Below are 17,711 nucleotides of genomic sequence, written 5' to 3'. Positions count from 1 at the left end.
TGAATTTCTCGAGGAATCCTCAAATGGTAGAAATTTATTGATGATGCCTTCTCCACAAGGTCTCAACATTTCATTGTTGATTTGGCTTTATTTACCTTCTAAACCTTGTGGGACGCAGTGGACGAGTTTTTCAGGAACTTAATTATCAAAATACTCTTCGATTGTTTCTTTCCTAGACGAGTATTTCTTCAGTACTGGTCTAACTGGGATTATTTCCTCCTCTCGTGACATCCACTTCATTTGTTTGATGTCCTGCTCATATAATATATGTGTATTGTGCAATTTACTAATGTTGATTAGTTTATTTTGCCACCCTTCACATTCAATGCTTTTCTGTTTCTATCATTTGCTTGCTCCATATATTATCAATGAATGATAAACTACAACCACTGCGATTGAATATTATTGTAGAGGCTAGTTTTGACAATCATTATTCACATGTGTGCGTATATTAAGTTGGAGTGATTTTTGTAATAATGTCTGAGCAGCTGACCATTCACTGAATTTTAATCTATTGTAATGTGTATATATTCTCAGGAGAATTTGTTATCGCTTTTCCTATTTAATTTATTTATCATTCCAATATCCATCTTAATATCAATCTTGATTAGGTGCTTATGTATCTGCGATTGTACCAACAAATATTTAGGTATCAAGGAAAGGCAGTTCTCTAAAATATCCTCCGACTGCTTAATATACACATGTATCAGAATCTGTAATATCTTCAAAGATCTCTTTAACAAATATAATGGCACTCCATATTTGACATGCTGGTGCTCAATCTGGTAATAATTCTTAATAATTTCTCTTTATTCCCCATGATTCTTTCAACAAATATGCGGCACACCCGATGAATATACACAAATGATTTTTGCAGATTTTGATATAAATATTATCATTTAGTTATCTCAACATTGATTTACGCATTCGATTTCACATTATTCCTTATCAACATCGATATCCATTTGTTATTTGCAGTGGTGTTCAGATGCTTTGACTTTTAGAATATTTGCCAGGAATATAAATAATGTTTGGACGCAATTTCATTTGAAGCTAGTCTCCAGGTGTGGAATAGAGATATCAAAGTATGCTGCCTGGTAGTGCATTATTATGTTTATCTCCAATTCATTAATCCTAGTTTCCCTTGATTTTATTTGTTATTCCAAACACTAGCGCTCATTCACTTTGATTTCGCTTTGAAATCCACATTTTCCTGAGTGGTCGTTGGGAAACGCATAATTGGAAACCTTCGAAGCAGTCACAAGCAAGTTCGAAGATGTGATCCATATAACACGACACACTATGTACTATTTGTTGAGTTTAGATCCCAACACATTCTTTGACGCGAATTCTTCTAATCATAGATTGTTGAATTTGATCCTTCCTTTTCTCACCCTTCACCAAGTTCATATTAAGGCTCTGATACCATGTTAGTGAAATAGGATCTATTACTATATTCTGTAACTTGTAATAGCACTTGTGGAGTTTTATGTGTTTTCCAAGTTACTATTCCAATGAATATATATATGATATAAAGAGGCATGCCTCTTGAAGAGACATGTCTCTTTAATATATTAACTTACATTAGTTATAGTTATAACACAATAATATACTCTCAATATTATAATGATATATATATATATATATCACTCTTAATATAAGTTAATTATTCCAAATATAACATTGTCATATATTATATATCTCATATATATAAAATATAATTTATCCGACAAAATTATAACATTAACAATTAGGATTGCTTGAAACTAGTAGATTTGCACTTAGAGTTGCCATTATGTTTGATGAAATACCTCCAAAGGCTATTAATACTAAGAGTAACACCCCAATTCTCATTGAATGGAATTTAACTTGGCTAACCAACAAACTTACACGATTGAATTTGAGTCCTATTGGGCATGCCAAAAATTGTTGTCACAATAGTCTATGTTCGAGTTTAGGTGGTGGTTAGCAACCTAAACAACATTATGACACATCGAATCAATCTCCCAAGTTTGGGACTTGACTAGTGAGGCGGAATCTTCGGAGAAGGCTGACTTCCTTTACAATTAGGGTGCACCTAGAAACTACTACTTTGAGGGGAAAGGGAGAAGGCTTGCAGAAAGGGAAATGCGGTGATGCACTTGATTCAAACTTGGTTACTCTCTTTGCCTATGAATGCACATAACATTAATAAAACAATCCAATATTCACGAATCTCAAGTCTAATCTACTCACCTAGGATTCACATGAAGATTACAGCTTATCAGATGTTGCAAGGAAAGGATTTAGCTAAACAACAACCAGAAACAGATCTAATACGACAAATAAACGAGGAAAATAGAAAAGAAACATTCAACATAAGGTAATAAACATACACATATGACTGAGTGGCATGAAAAGGTAAAAAGCAAGGAGTTTTATTTATATAAGGCAAAAGGAAATTACTATTGTAAACCATAATGTTTCTGCAAGAGAACCAGATAAGAACCTAAAATATTTAGGCATAGCTTAGATTTAAGTAATGATGTATAAACCCCCACCAGAGTGGAGTTAGATTACAAGGGAGAAATAAATGAATATCAGATCAAGATCTGATCTTTGTATGCCCCAATGAATGCATCCAATGGATGGAAGGGACAAAAATACACCTGCAAATCAATAAAAAAGCATGAGATGCACTGACATTGTGTTGACATAGCCAAAGAAGTCACTCAGCATTGAATAATCAGTCCTGATAATGTGCCGGAGTTGCAAATAGGCAAATTGAGCCAGTGACAAAAACTGTCGAAATGGGACAACACGATGTGTTAACCACTGTGCACACCTGTAAAAAAACATTGCCACACATAGGAAAAGACCCAGGGCATCAGCTAAAATGTGAGCTGTCGATGAAGATCATTGGTTGGAATGGATGTTCTAGTTGCTACATAAAATCTTCCAATGCAAGATTAAAACACAACTGTTGATCAAAAATCTCTTTGATCAGACGGTTGGTGTGGCTTCACAACAAACAATGCCAGGAAGGATGGATAAACCACGGAATGGAAACACTTGTCCATTTCGCAATATGCAAAAATGGAAACTTGCGAGATCGTGAAACAGGGATAACACGAAGTGTTATCTCACTCGAGAGGATAGTATGATGTGTTAACTCACTATGACAGTTTATCCCATAATGAAGATGTCTTAGATCGGTTATCTTTGATGGGGTAGTGGTGGCTAAAACAGCCAACAGTAACTTCGGCCTTCAATGTTCTCATGCACCAATCGTAATGCAAACTAGTCTAGTATGTTTCTATAGGAATCTGATGGACTCATCCAAGGGTCTCACCCCATTTCATAGGGGCCAAATATTATGACATTAAAATAATAATTTTTTACAACAAATGGGCTTTCAAAATCATGGTCTCAAAATTATAACCCAAGTCATAGTCAAACTTATCCACCATCAGCTCATGCATCACAGCACGAGTGTAGCTCCTCACAACATAGAATGTAAATCCCATATGTTGAATATTGAGTCATAACCAAATGGGTCAAATTATCAACTCAAGCACTGCAAGTTGGAGTATTAATTGGTCTTACTGCTTTTGCAACTTACACATGATTATGATTAGATAGTCCATCTGAAATGTCTATTTTGAAGTGTTACATCTATACACCGTTGATGCTGTCTCCTGTTAGCAAGTAGGACTTATCAGTGATCTGATCTGAGACTTTTTGTTGACCAAACAAACTGGGAATAGCAGCTATGCCATCTTTATTTTCTATTATTTTTTCTTCAAAACAAAATACTCATTAAAATTCAAACAATAATAGACCAAAAGTGTATGCATGCAGTGAATAAGATGCAAAACTGTCCACTTGCAGTGAATACAAAGCAAAACTGCTCACTTTTAGTTAATAGAAAGTAAAGATTTGCTCATGTTTTGATACATTTAGCCACTAAACTGATGCTCTCAGTTTGTCATTGAAGCATGCATTTGACACAGCCAGCAAATACAATGGTGTAGAGTAAGTAGTTGCTGTTTTTGTTAAACATTTTTTATGCACCACAATGCTGTAGGCTGTTATGATCCTGGGATGGTTGAGGGTCATTGTGATGATCTCTTGGCTGTCCTGGGGATGTCAGGCCATCACGAGACATTATATAAATAATATTTAGGAAAAACATATGTTTTTGTATGGACGAACACAAAACAAATTTGAATCCACCCCAAAAAAGTCTTGAAAGAATTTCGAACCTGAATCTCGAACTCGCATCTGAACCCAAATCCAAACTGGAACTTAGTATAAAAGCAGAAGATGTCCTAAGTTTTGGGCACTATGGCAATGCTTGATATTTTTGTTGTTTTGATAAAAAGTAATGCATGGGGGACATCTGGGGCACCATCTGGGTACGGTCCTCATGGAACGTAAAATTATATTTCATGATAAAGGACTTGAAGTTTTGTGAATGCTAAACACAAGAAGTAGACGTCTGCATCACTTTGGCTTTTCCCAATTTCCTTTTCATTGATATTCAGTTCTGTAACTAATGAGAAATATTTACAGTACTTTCCTTTCAACAACTGTTTTATTCTTTTATGATGATTTCCTCATGATTTTTCAGGTGTTTAACTATTGTGAAAGCACTCCCTCCAGCTCCACCTCTTTCTAGTTATGGAACAAGGTCTACGCTACAGAAAATTTGTATCCAAATTGGTGCACCTCTTAAACAAGCTCCAATGCAGCTACAAAGTGGATCATCTTTACATTCAAGTACAACTGTGGCAGAAGGATTTGCTAGTCATGTTGTGAATCCTATAAAGTCTACATTAACCACTGGATATGGGATTTCTGATGAAGCTGCAAAGAGTAAATTTAAAGACCTCAATGAAGTAGTTATTCATTGTAGTAGTGACTTTGTAACAACATCTAAGAAAGCCCATTTGAGAATTCGTCGTGTTCGACTATTAGGATTAGAGGTATAATTCAATCCTCATGATCAATGACCAACTACTGTAGAAATATTTGAATATTCTGATATAAGACAATCACTTATTAATTTTATTTTTCATTCATAATGCAAGCAGCATTTGATCTTCTATTTGTCAGTTCTGCAGGGTGCTGGAAAGACTTCTTTGTATCGCGCTTTATTAGGAAGGGTTCAAGAAATGACAAATTTTAGTTATGAGGATATTCTTCCAGAAACTAATTACCAAGAAGATATTGCTGGAGGGATCAGCTTCATGGATTCTGCAGGAGTGAACTTACAGGTATTCCTAACATCGTGGGCAGTGCGGCTCTGCACATTTTTCCTCTGCAATGTTGTTTTTAACTTTTTATTAGTGAGTCCTAGGCATTAACTGGACCAATCTGGTGAGACTGGGATGGTATCTCATCCGCAAGCATTAACAGTTTTATTCTGTCCATGTCCATAATTTCTCTGGCCAGTAGGGACTTGAACTGTTAAACCTGTGTGGCTGATTCAACATTGCACTGTGCCCTCAACAGGACTTTCTTCTGCTATGTTACTTTCATACAGACACTTGTGGTTACAGTCGCAGATACATTCTATATCTTGTTCCATGGCGATACATCCCTATATTTTATGTTCTCTATCATCTTCTTGAGTGGGAGGATGTGTTGTTCCCATGAACCCCCATGTATGGCTCAAAAAAACTCATAAAATCACTTAGTGAGTTATAAATATCTTTACTTAATATCTAAATTTAATGTGGTCATGTTTCATCTTGGGAAAAACACTCCTTCAAAAGCAAACCATGTGCTGTTCAAGTTGAATTCTCATGGTTATTTTTAAATCTATTTTAAATCAAATTAATGTTCTGTGATTGCTTAATTTTGTTGCATCCTTTTTGCTTCTACCTTTTTTCATGTCCCTCATTTCCTGGTTCCCCCCAAAAGGGAATTATTGGAAAATAATCTTATGGTGGTTGTGTTGGTACTTGTTATGACCTTTTCACATACCGCCCCATTGCAAACAACGACCCTCCTACAATTTTGGTCCACTTGGCCTTTTTGGCTTTGATTCTTGGTAGTTCTGGCACAAGTTCCTAGAAGTTCATGTTCTAGATGAGAAGTGATGAAATTGGCCAAGTCTAGAGTGAAGAGTTATTTCTTTTCGTTTAGGGCCTGTTTGGTTGCTGGAATTGGACTGGGATTGGCCATTATAATTCTGAAAAATTTCTAATCCATTGTTTAGGTGTGCAAAACTGGAATTGGAATTCAGATAAATTAGAATTTGGTATCCCCATTTACCCCCCAAAACTGGAATTCCATCTTCCATCTAAATAGGTGGAATTGATCAAATTCCTATTCTAATTCTAATTTGACAAAAACGAGCATTGGATAATAAATTGAAGAAAAAAAAAATCATGTCCTCTGACCAATTTTGTTTTCACTTTTGGGCAAAATCAACACTGCCTCCTCACTGTGCTCGTTTTGTTTCGGCTTTGCCTGGTATTTTCTGTTTGGCTGCCTGATATTATTTGTTCTACCTCTATGTAAGGTGTTTTGCTTTGCATGATTCAAATCGTGGGCTTGGTGTATTGACTCAAGATTATATTCCTAACCACAGGAACTATTTCCAGGCATTATTTTTTGAGACCTCTTAGACTCTTAGGATGTCTGCTATCATATACACTGTCTGGAGACCTTATAACTACAGAGGCGGCCATCTTCCATGTTCAGGAATTGTGGAACGGGACACGATGTCAACAAGAAAGCAACATACAATGCCTATTTCCAGATGCTGTGATTACAAATTATGTGTGAAGGAAGGGCTGTGTAAAGACCAGAATTGGCTTCCAATTTGAATATTGATGCACAACTTATTGTTTTTGCAATTTTTTAGGTTTTTATAAGTTTTTGGTATTTTTTAGAATCAATAACTCCAAAAGTTTGAAATGAGAATACAATAATCAGACTATAACTGAATAGATATACTTTGCACTTTATTTGGACAATCATAAATCAGAAGTACATATTATTAAAAAGGCACCTGGATTGCAAATAGATTTGACAGCTGTGCCACCAAATTGCCATCTTGTTGTTCATGTTGGCTTCTCAATGCCAATACCAAGCCGCAGACAATGGTTGTCCTTTAGCCATCCACTGAAATGCAGAATGCTGTGAAGAATGACGTGTGAGGGCTGGAGCTGAGACATGACTCCCAATTAGCACCGCACGGCTGCTAAGTTGGATCACAGGCCCAGCAAATGCTGACGCTGGCTTCTCCACAGCCGTCTCAATTCTAACGCAGGGCTGGACTCATGATGTTGTCGTCCACTTTCTTCATGGTGTCTACCTTCATTTTCAACCACGGCTGCCAGTATTCAGAAGTTTGCAGACCACCCAGTATCAATTTGTCCACCAAAATCAATCTAGAGTCTTAGGAAGGAAAAATCACAGACCTCCACAGTTCAGAAATTAAACACTATCAAAATCTCCAAGCCACAGTAGACACAGTAGGAGACAATTGCAATCTGTTATAACTCAGCAACAAATTGCTACCACCACAAATTTCGAACTATCTTCAGAAAACTTTTATAAACCCTCAGCTGGATGATAAGTTGAGAAAATATAATATTCAAGATGATCTCCCATTCTCTGAAAAGCCATATTTATAATACAATTTGAGCTATTTAGCTTTCACACATACACCTTTCAGTTAAAAGCTACTTTGTAACAAACGAATTTTCATAACCAATTTAGAGACACCTAAAGATCGAATATCTTCTAACTTTATAAATAACTGATTCTATTTCACATGACAATGACCTCTTTTAACATTAATAGAATATAACTATGATAAAAGCAACTATTACTAATCTAACTATATTTCATGTTAAGTTGATATAACGAGAACGAGAAATAAATATATACATTGTAAACAATTTAACCATTCCTAACTGAAATCATGTTCAGCTGAAAAATAAAGCAACGACTATCTTTCTTAGCTGAATTCATACCTAACTGAAAGTATACATATTTTTATTCAATTTAGATGGCAATTAACTACTCTATTTGAAATAGAAAGACTATCTAATTATTCTTGCTAAAAGATTGACAAGTAAAAGTGTGGAAAAACATACAGTAATAACGAAGGATCCTTTATCTGGTTGTACAAGCTTTAGCATTGGTGAGAGGAGAAGCATTGACATAGTCTTAACCTCCCAACTTCAGACCATACTTATCCCCACACATCCTAACATATTAGAACGACCCTCCCTACTGCGAGATCGTGCTTGGGATGTTCTTTAGTCCAGCCGTTCGAGCTACCGGATGGTTTGAGTGCCCAATCAATTATACCTATATAACTGACGTCTACAAACATAAAGTGATCTTAGAATTGGTACATATGCCTATAAACTACCTTGGCCAAGGATTTCTGATGGGTGCATGTACTCGATCACCACCACTCAACTTGACAACAGATTCCATTACCGGGACAAGCATGAGCTATTAAGTGTTTCATTACTTAGATATTTATATCTAATTTCATTCTTGGTTCTTGCAAGTTAACTCCACCTCTTCACCATTTCATGGCTTCTTTGTTGGTGAATCCTAGGTGCCTGAAAGATTATGATCATTCTGTTATTTACACCTCTTCACCATTTCCTAGCTTCTTTGTCGGTGAATTCCTCGGTGTCTGTAAGATTATGAGCATTCTGTTATTATTTACACCTCTTCACCTTTTCATGGCTTCATCACCGATGAATTCTAGGTGTTAGAGAATCTTAGAGTATTCTGATCTTTGTTTCAAAAATTATGATAGCATGGTTAGTGATGTTGGTTCATATAATCATTTAAGTTTCTATAGCTTCCATTCGATTCCATAAATGATGTTACAATCATAGAGATAAACTAAGATCTTCAATGAACTCTATGAAATGCAAGAGACCATCAACAAGGTATTTTGTATTAAAACAATATATAGTCGGCTGCAGTCAGACTTCTACTTAGAAAAAGAAGAATTATGAAATACAAAGGCATGTATTGTATTAATCTTAGTCCTAGCATTGTAAAGACGGCTGCAGTCGGACTTATACTCAGAAAAGAAAGTAATTATGAAACACGAATGCATGTATTCATGACCTGAGATTGGGCTTGAGGTTTGTTTGGATGTGGCTCCTCCTGTCCTTGGCTAGAACTCCTGTTGGCTATTCGTCTCGCCTGTTGGTTTGAGACTTGATTCACGGATTTACAAAATGCTGGCGGAGTAAGGGAAGAACAGAGTAATATTGGTTGTGTAGTCGGAAAGAATGTTTTGGCTGGGAATGAATGTTCTCGGCTTGAAATGAGAATGTAACAGACAATGGAAAAGAGATGCCATATGGGTTGGTTCACAACTTCTTTCAAAAGCTACCCGTGACTTCTCGGCTTCTATTGGTTTCAAGAAGTCCTTTCGAATTCCAAAGACATTAATTAGATTTGAAAATGAAGAAAATGAAGAAAATGATCCCGTTTAACAATGCTTCCCTGCTCTTCAATCTTCTCCTGCAATCACCCATGAAAAACAGTCTCGCCATAATATTAATTCCATAGTATCGCTAATTTAAATCGAACAACTGCTAATCATCTAACAACAGTTATAGGTTACCAACCATTTTATCAACAGTTAGTACAACGTATATAAATAACTAACTCATTTCGCATGATCATGAAAAGAATAATTCGTTAAACCAACAGTTATGATCAAATTAAAAATTAGGGCAAAATTTGGAATGTAACAAATTTTTATAATATAAAGTCTTGACACTTTATATTATAAAACACAATGATAATTAATGTGCATTAAATATTCATTAAAACCATCATTCTTCCAAATAAATATGGCTTCACCCAAAATTTCATTGAGAGATCAAATATCAAAGCCAAACAATCACCCAACCTGAACTGCTCACCCAAAATAGTAACTGACCATGAGCGACTTACTAAAAATAGCAAGTCCAAAAATAGCAATCTCTCGATAAAGACCCCTAAATCCAAACGTCAACACACGAGGGTCACGATGATGAATTGATAAAACCCAACTCCATAAACTTACTAAATTGGGGACATTACAGTCCTGCCTCCCCCTAGGTACTGCAGGATACCCTTAGGCTCCTAGGTAGCATCCTCATTTGGTAGGTTCTGCAATTTAACTAGAAACTCACAGATGGTCCTCCGTCACAATTGCCTTTCTCAAGTAGCCATAATTGCCTCCGATATCAACTCCAATTTCCCATCATCATCTAACGGAGGCAATACAGGAGATGGTACCACATGTCGACCCAAAGCCCTTTTGAGGTGTGACACATGAAATACATTATGAACCCTGCTATCATCAGGCAAATGCAACTCATAAGCCACCTCTCCAATCTGCCGCACAATATGGAAAGGACCATAATATCGTGGCTTAAGTTTCTCTGCACCACTCTTTTTGATAGAAGATTGCCGATACGGTTGTGACATCAAGTAAACCATGTCACCTACTTGAAAAGTTTGAGCTTTTCTCCGCTGATCAGCATACTGCTTTTGCTGATTCTATGCTCTCTCCAACAACATTTTGAGTTCCCTTGATATAGGAGATATCAAAATCGTAGGACTATTATTTGTTGACCCACTTCTGCTGCCTTTCATTTAGATCCCTCTGTCCAAGAAAATGCCTTAGGCTATTATGATCGGTCTTAATGCAAAACTTGCTGCCCACTAAATATTGCCTAAACTTGGCTAAAGCATGCATGATGGCCAACATCTCCTTCTCATAGACACTGAAAGATCTCTCAGGCCTCTGCAATTTCCTGCTCTCAAAAGCAACGAATGTTGATCTTGGAATAAAACTGCACCAATACCCTCCCCTGAAGTGTCATAGTGTAAATCAAAGGGCCTATAAAAATTAGGTAAAGCCAACACCGGACATGAAGTCATGATAGTCTTAAACTTCTCAAAACACTCCTGTGCTTGGGCCGATCATTGAAAAGCACCCTTACGGGTCAAATTTGTGAGGGGAGCAACATGTTGTGAGAATCTTGCCACAAACCTACGGTAAAAGGCACAAAGACCAATAAACCCTCTCAACTGTGTCAAGGTCTCAGGTGTAGGCCACTCCATAATAGCACAGATCTTATCTGGATCCATGCGAACTCCATTGGCACCAATAATATGCCCTAGATAAAGTAACTCTGTCATAACCAGAGCACACTTGGACTCCTTGGCATAAAAAGAAGCCAGATCCAATATACCCAAAATTGTATCCAAATGAACAACATGATCATCCCACGTCTTGCTATAAATCATAATATCGTCAAAAAAAAAGCACAAATCTGCGGAGCTGACAATGGAACACCCTATTCATAGTAGATTGAAAAGTGGCAGGAGCGTTGGTAAGTCCAAAGGGCATGACAAAAAATTCAAAATGCCCACAGTGACATCAAAACACTTTCTTCTCTATATCTTGCTCTCTAACTCGGATTTGATGATATCTGGATCTCAAATCAATCTTTGAGAAATACTTTGCCCTATGCAAGTCATCAATGAGTTCATCAATCCGTGGAATGGGATACCGGTTCTTAATAGTCTTCTTATTCAACATCTGGTAATCAATGCACATTCGAAGAGTACCATCCTTCTTCACCAAAACAACTGAAGAAGCGGAAGGGGACTTCTTATTTGACATCCGGTAATCAATGCACATCCGAAGAGTACCATCCATCTTCTTCACCAAAACAACTGAAGAAGTGAAGGGGACTTACTTGGCTTGATATGACCCATGTTGAAAAGTTCTTGAATGGTCTTCTCAATCTCATCTTTCAGTTGTTTCGGATGGCAATAAGGTGTGATCATAATGGGCTTAGTGCCCTCCAACTCTATGATATGCTCAATCCCTTGATTCGGAGGCCTACCAGGGGGTAAATCATTGAACACTTTAGAGTGTTTAACTCTCAAGTGCTGGATATCAGGATGATAATCTGCCTCAACACTCTTTTGAGTATTCATAACCTTGCACTTTACTGCCCAATCAATAACATCCTCATGACGTGCCAAATGTTGCATGTGCCAAAGGGAAATCTGCTTAAGCTCATCATTACGGATTGCTTTAAGAACCTAGGGCTGTCCGTCTTTGATGAATCTCATCTCCATCCTCTCTTTGCTCAAGTAGATATCCTTAAGCACGTGTAATCACAAACCATACCAAGAACTATATCTATTCCCATATCTACCACATAAAAATCTGCGGTGAAAGCATGTGTATTAAGTCTGACAGGAAGATCTGAAATCATCTTGTTACACCTTAAGGTGTAACCATCAGCTACTTGTACTTGTAGGCCCTCAAAATCCTCCATCTCCATACCTCTCCTTGTAACCAAACGTGCATCAATAAAATTATGAGTAGCTCCAGTATCAAATAAAGCGACAATACTATGTTCAACTATGAGCCCGTGCATCCTAAAAGCTCCCTCCATGCTGGATAAGTTGCTTGCTTTGAGGTTGGAGTGATCCACGTCATCCTCAACATCATCAATCCTATGCTAATCTTGATCATAATTCCCAAGGTGCTCCTCAAAATCAGCACTATCATTATTGTTATAAAACCACTCCATCATCCTATTTTTGCCCTTAGGTTTCATAGGACAATCATGGTCAACATCATAGGGACTCCTGCAGTAGAAACACAACTTCCTCCTCAAATCATTAATCATGTAATGTCCCCTCTTTAGTTCGACATGACATTGATCATGGATTTTGCCTATTCCAGACTCTCGTAGGCAAATGGTGTGGAGAGAGAGTCAATTCTGCGGATCAGATGGTCATATCTTGCTCTTGAAGAAGTGTTAAGAGGTTATATTTTATTATTATGTGTTATTTGGGCCTACATGTTATAATTTTAAGTTGAGTTGCACTTTTTATTTTATAAAATTACTTTATTATAAAAAGTGCATTATAATGAGATTTTATAAAGGATGTTTCTAGAAGTTCTAGAAAAAGTGCATTATAAAGAGATTTTATAAAGGATGTTTCTAGAAGTTCTAGCAACTTCTTAGAAAAGTGAATAAATAGAGGGCTGGGCCTCTCATTTTGGACATGCTTGGATTTGAGATTTCTTCTACTTCTTCCATTGTGGAGCAAATTTGTAGTCTCTTGGGTCTGCAAATTATTATTTGATCTTTGGGAACGAATCACTCCCTTGGATTGGCGACTTTGAAGGTGTGAAATATCACCTGAATTGTTGCATTTGAGGAGTTGGTAATTCAGCCATCTCATTTGGACTTCATTGAGATTCAGTTATAAGGGTTTACTTTGGTTGGAATAAGGGTTTCAGTTGTGCCCTAGCATTTGTGGATTGATTAACAGGGTTTGAAGACACAGTTGTGCATTATTTTCAGACTGCCAGTCCAGGGTTTGGACCCATGTTTTTGTTCATAACTCCTAATTGGCTTGACGGATGAATTTCATATTTTAGGGGGTTATTCAGCAACCCTAGGTGCCCAGATTTATTACTTTTGGAGTGACAAAAAACGCTGCAGTATTTTTATCTAGCAGCCGTACCAGGCTGTACCTGTACGGCCCTGTCAGTTGGGCAGCAACAGCAATTTTGTGAGTCGGTTTGGGGCAGATTGTGAGGTCTTCGTGTGGCATTAATTCAGCATTCATATCCGGCAAAACTGGAGCTATTCCAGGTGCACAAACTGAAGTTTTGATTGCCAAAATATTGCATGTTATGGATTACAACAGTCAGCACTGTCATTGCATAAATAGTTATTTCCAGTCATTAATAACTGTTGTAAAAGTTTCGTCATTTGCATTCCAAATCTGAACTGGGTTATTGTTCATGTCATAACATTGCATTGTCAAGAGCTTGATGTATTAGAAGTGCATAGTTGTGACAGTCTCTCATTGTAATCAGTTCTATTTGCTGTCATAAAATCAGAATTGCATTGGACTTCATATTTGAGTTTCATATTGTCATCTATCTCTTAGATTGATAGTGTTATAATCTGGAATTGTTGTTCATACATTATTGGCATCATATATTGAGGTGTCGTTGTACAACAATTAGTAATATTGCAGCCTTATTCGGTTACATGCCAACTGTTTGACAAAATTCCTAAGTCCAGTTTGAGGGTTTCAGTGGCCTTTATAGTAAGGGTCATTACAAATCACCTCCTGATTCAAAGGAGCTGCAACAGGGCGCTTTCCCTCAGGTTTCTCCTCTCTCTGGGGAGCTTCCCTATCGTAGGGAGATGTAGCAAGCTTCGAAGAAAACTTGCCTCTAGGTGTAGAAGGCTCTAAGTTACGGGCCTTCTTCATAGTTTCCTATAGTGGGGGGGGTCTAATGACTTAACCCAACCTCTAAGTGGCTCCAACCTCTAAGTGGCTCAACAAAACCCTCAATGAAAAGCATAACCCTCTTCCTCTCAGATATGTCATATACCATCACTGACAACCTCTGGAACTTGCTGATAAATGCCTCCAAACTAGCTGTTTGTCACAACTTGGCGAGCTCCCTAAAATAAACCTTAGAATCCTTGTCAAAATGCTTTATCAACCTGTCAACAAACTCCTAATATAATATGATCTGATCATGATGGAGATACTAAACCATGGTACCACGAATTGTGCGCAACTCCATCGAGGTGTAAGACAACAAATTTGACGGTGTCCTCCTTAGTCATAGGACAAGAAGCGAGGTAGGTGTCGAGCTTGTGGACCCAAGCTCTAGCAGTTACTCTAGCGCTCCCATCAAAATGAGCCAGTGTTATCTTACCAATCACCTGCCGAAGCTCAGTATGCCCAGGCCGTTGTCTGTCAGTAGCAGGCTTACCTTTAGAATGCTCACATTTCTGTGTCAGATATCTATCAAAACTTAAATTATCCTTTAGTGCTTGAGGAAGAGCATCCCACTCATGAAAATGAGTCAGAGCATCATCAGCAAAGGGAGTGGCGTCGAAAATAGTGCTAACTGCATCCAACTCTGGTCTCATAAAAGTGGGTCTATGTGGCCTATTAGAACACCAATATAACCAATCCTATCCACCCTATCATCCATCCTAACACGATCCTCGATCTTGTGCCTGTCATCAACCTTGGGCCCCGCATCCATACGTGACCTATGGGAACCAACTGAAATATCTCGAGCTCTCTCTCTATCGTCGGTAGAAATTGTGTATCAGCCAATGGGTCCCTTCGGGAAGAAATTGTGTATCAGCCGACAGGTCCCTTCGGAAAGGAAATTGTGTATCGACTAACGGGTCCCTTCGGGAAGGAAATTGTGTATCAGTCGACAAGTTCCTTCGGAAAGAAAATTGTGTATCAGCCGACGGATCCCTTCAGAAAGGTTTTTATGTAACGACATGTATGTGGCCGCAAACTCCTTCGGGAAAGTTCTTCGAAAAGTATTTATAACCCCTTCGGGAAGCATTGTATTCATCTTATCAGGAGATCATATGATATCATCATATCTGATCATGCAAGCATAATGTACTGTTTGGGCATATGCGAATAATAATAAGAGTTCTGCTGTTTGCTGTTCATGTTTGTATTCTTTGTCTGTGTGCGTTTCTTAATTAATCCATATGGTAAACATTTGGCGCCGTTGCTCGATGGACCTGGTACGCAGGCAGGTGGATATGAATTAAATGCCGAATCAGTTGAACAAAGATAAGAATAAGCTGAAGGAAAAAGATGGCATACGTGTTGCGCAGGAAAATTTAATTTTGGCTCAGCAGACAGAGCGCCAAAGGAGATTCCAGAAGATTGCCGACGGGAACAGGAGTGTCGAAGGATTGTTGAAGGAGACTCGACAACGGCTTGAGTTGGTGGAAGAAGCGAGGGAGGAGTTTTTGAACCTGCATACGCCACGGGAAGAGAATCTTGACGGAAGGAGATCGATTCGCACGGCTCGGAGTGCCGAAGGAGCACGAGTGTGGAGTGACCTCTTCGTCCAAGATATACTTCCGGAACGGACAGCTTTGGTTGACGAACCCTCTTCTTCACCAAATAGCGTAGGAGTCGAAAATAGCGCGTGTGTGCAGAATAGCGCGGGTGTTGGAAACAGCGCAGGTGTGCAGAACAGCGCGGGTGTTCAAAATAGCGCGGGAGCTCAGAACAGCGCGGGTGCTCAAAATAGCGCGAGAGTGCAAAATAGCGCAGGTACACAACAAAACCCCCAACATATAGGGATAATGGCAGGTCCGAAGGAAAAATTGCCTAAATTTGATGGTGATGAAGCAGCTGATCCCATTCGACATTGTAAAACATGTGAAACGATCTGGAGGGCAAATGGCATAACAGATCCAAATGAATGGATCCGACAATTTGCCGCTACCCTACGGGGTGTTGCGATTGATTGGTTTATTGATGCTGATCCACAGAAATTAAATAGTTGGGATAATATTAAGGAGTTCATCGTAGAATTTCAACTTTTACGTGATGATAATGAAATTGTAGCTGAGATATTCAATACCAAGCAAAAGAAGAATGAAACAGTACGGGTCTTCGCCAGGAGATTGAAGGACTTAATTAGTAAAATGGAGAATAAGCTGGGAGATGGACTTCAGAAAAGATGGTTCATTGAAGGCCTTCACCCGAAGCTGCGGAAAAAGATGAAGATCGTGCCACCATCCACATACAATGAAGCGTACAATCGGGCAATGAACCTCGAAAGTGACCAGAAGACAAAGAAGAAGAAGAAGAATAGCTCGTCCGATTCAGATGACAATGCATCCTCAGGAGAAGATAGCAGCGATGACGAAGGAAGCAACAAGAAGGTCCGTGCCCTCCAGAAGGACATGATGCGGATGATGAAAGAATTCAAAAACATGAACAAGGAAACTAAGGGCAATGACCTATGGTGCACGGAATGTAAGAAAGAAGGCCATACGAAGGGATCCTGCTCGAAAGATCAATTTTGCGAAATCTGCTAGATCTTGGAACACTCGGTAAAGGAATGCCCTTTCAATTTAAAAACAAGGACACTGCAGCAAGTGTTCCTGTCACAAGAGGCATCCCCGTCAGGAGGGAACGGGAACACCAGTATGGAAGGTGCCACATCAGGTGGATACAGAAACAACTGGCGCGGTCCAAACAACAACAGCAATAACAACAATGGTGGCAACAACAACAATGGAGGAAGGAGTTGAATCCAGTACGATGCGAATGGTTGGCCAATTGTTCAATGCTGCGCATGCAATTTGTGGGGTCACTTCGCCCGAGAGTGCACAACGACGAACACACCGAAGTTGCTATGCCGATGGTGTGGACCTGGCGATCATGATGATACTAAGTGCTCGAAGTCCGGAGTAAACTTGATTACCGTAGGGACAGACGAGGAAGAAGTTCTGGCAATCACTCGGAAGCAGGTGAAGCTATACCCTGACCCAGTGGAAGAAAAGAAGAGACTGGAGGAAGCAAGGGCAGAGATCCAGAAAGTAACACAGGCAGAAACAACACACCTGAAGGACCTGCCAAGTACCTCAGTCCGGAACTGTGCAGAACAAAACATTGTACGACAAATATTGCAAGCTGAGATACCCGTTAGGATAAATGATCTGTTGCTAACTATGCCTCAACTCCGTACGGCCCTCACAAATATAGTCCCGAGTGCTAAGCAACCCGTAGAGCAAGACAACGAACAACAGGGGGGTACAAGTGCAGAAGATCCGATGTTGTTAGCTCTCTCATCTGGATGCTATTCGACAGTTGTTGAAATGGGCATTTTGGGGACT

The 17,711-nt window shown here is 38.7% G+C and overlaps 1 protein-coding gene across 1 annotated transcript in view; it reads left to right on the top strand.

Moving 5' to 3' along the window:
* The window catches only part of LOC149570588 (uncharacterized), a 136,756-nt gene that overhangs the window by 99,942 nt on the left and 19,103 nt on the right, over positions 1 to 17,711 (top strand). The window contains exons 11-12 of the mRNA XM_089823173.1: positions 4,613 to 4,967; positions 5,106 to 5,258. Coding sequence (XP_089679299.1) covers positions 4,613 to 4,967; positions 5,106 to 5,258 — 508 coding nt within the window. The remainder of the gene's footprint in view (positions 1 to 4,612; positions 4,968 to 5,105; positions 5,259 to 17,711) is intronic.

Source organism: Cupressus sempervirens, chromosome 3 (assembly GCF_028749045.1).
Source record: "Cupressus sempervirens isolate cs-2001-9-10 chromosome 3, ASM2874904v1, whole genome shotgun sequence".
Taxonomy (NCBI): Eukaryota; Viridiplantae; Streptophyta; class Pinopsida; order Cupressales; family Cupressaceae; genus Cupressus; species Cupressus sempervirens.
This window is presented reverse-complemented; position numbering and strand designations above follow the sequence as displayed.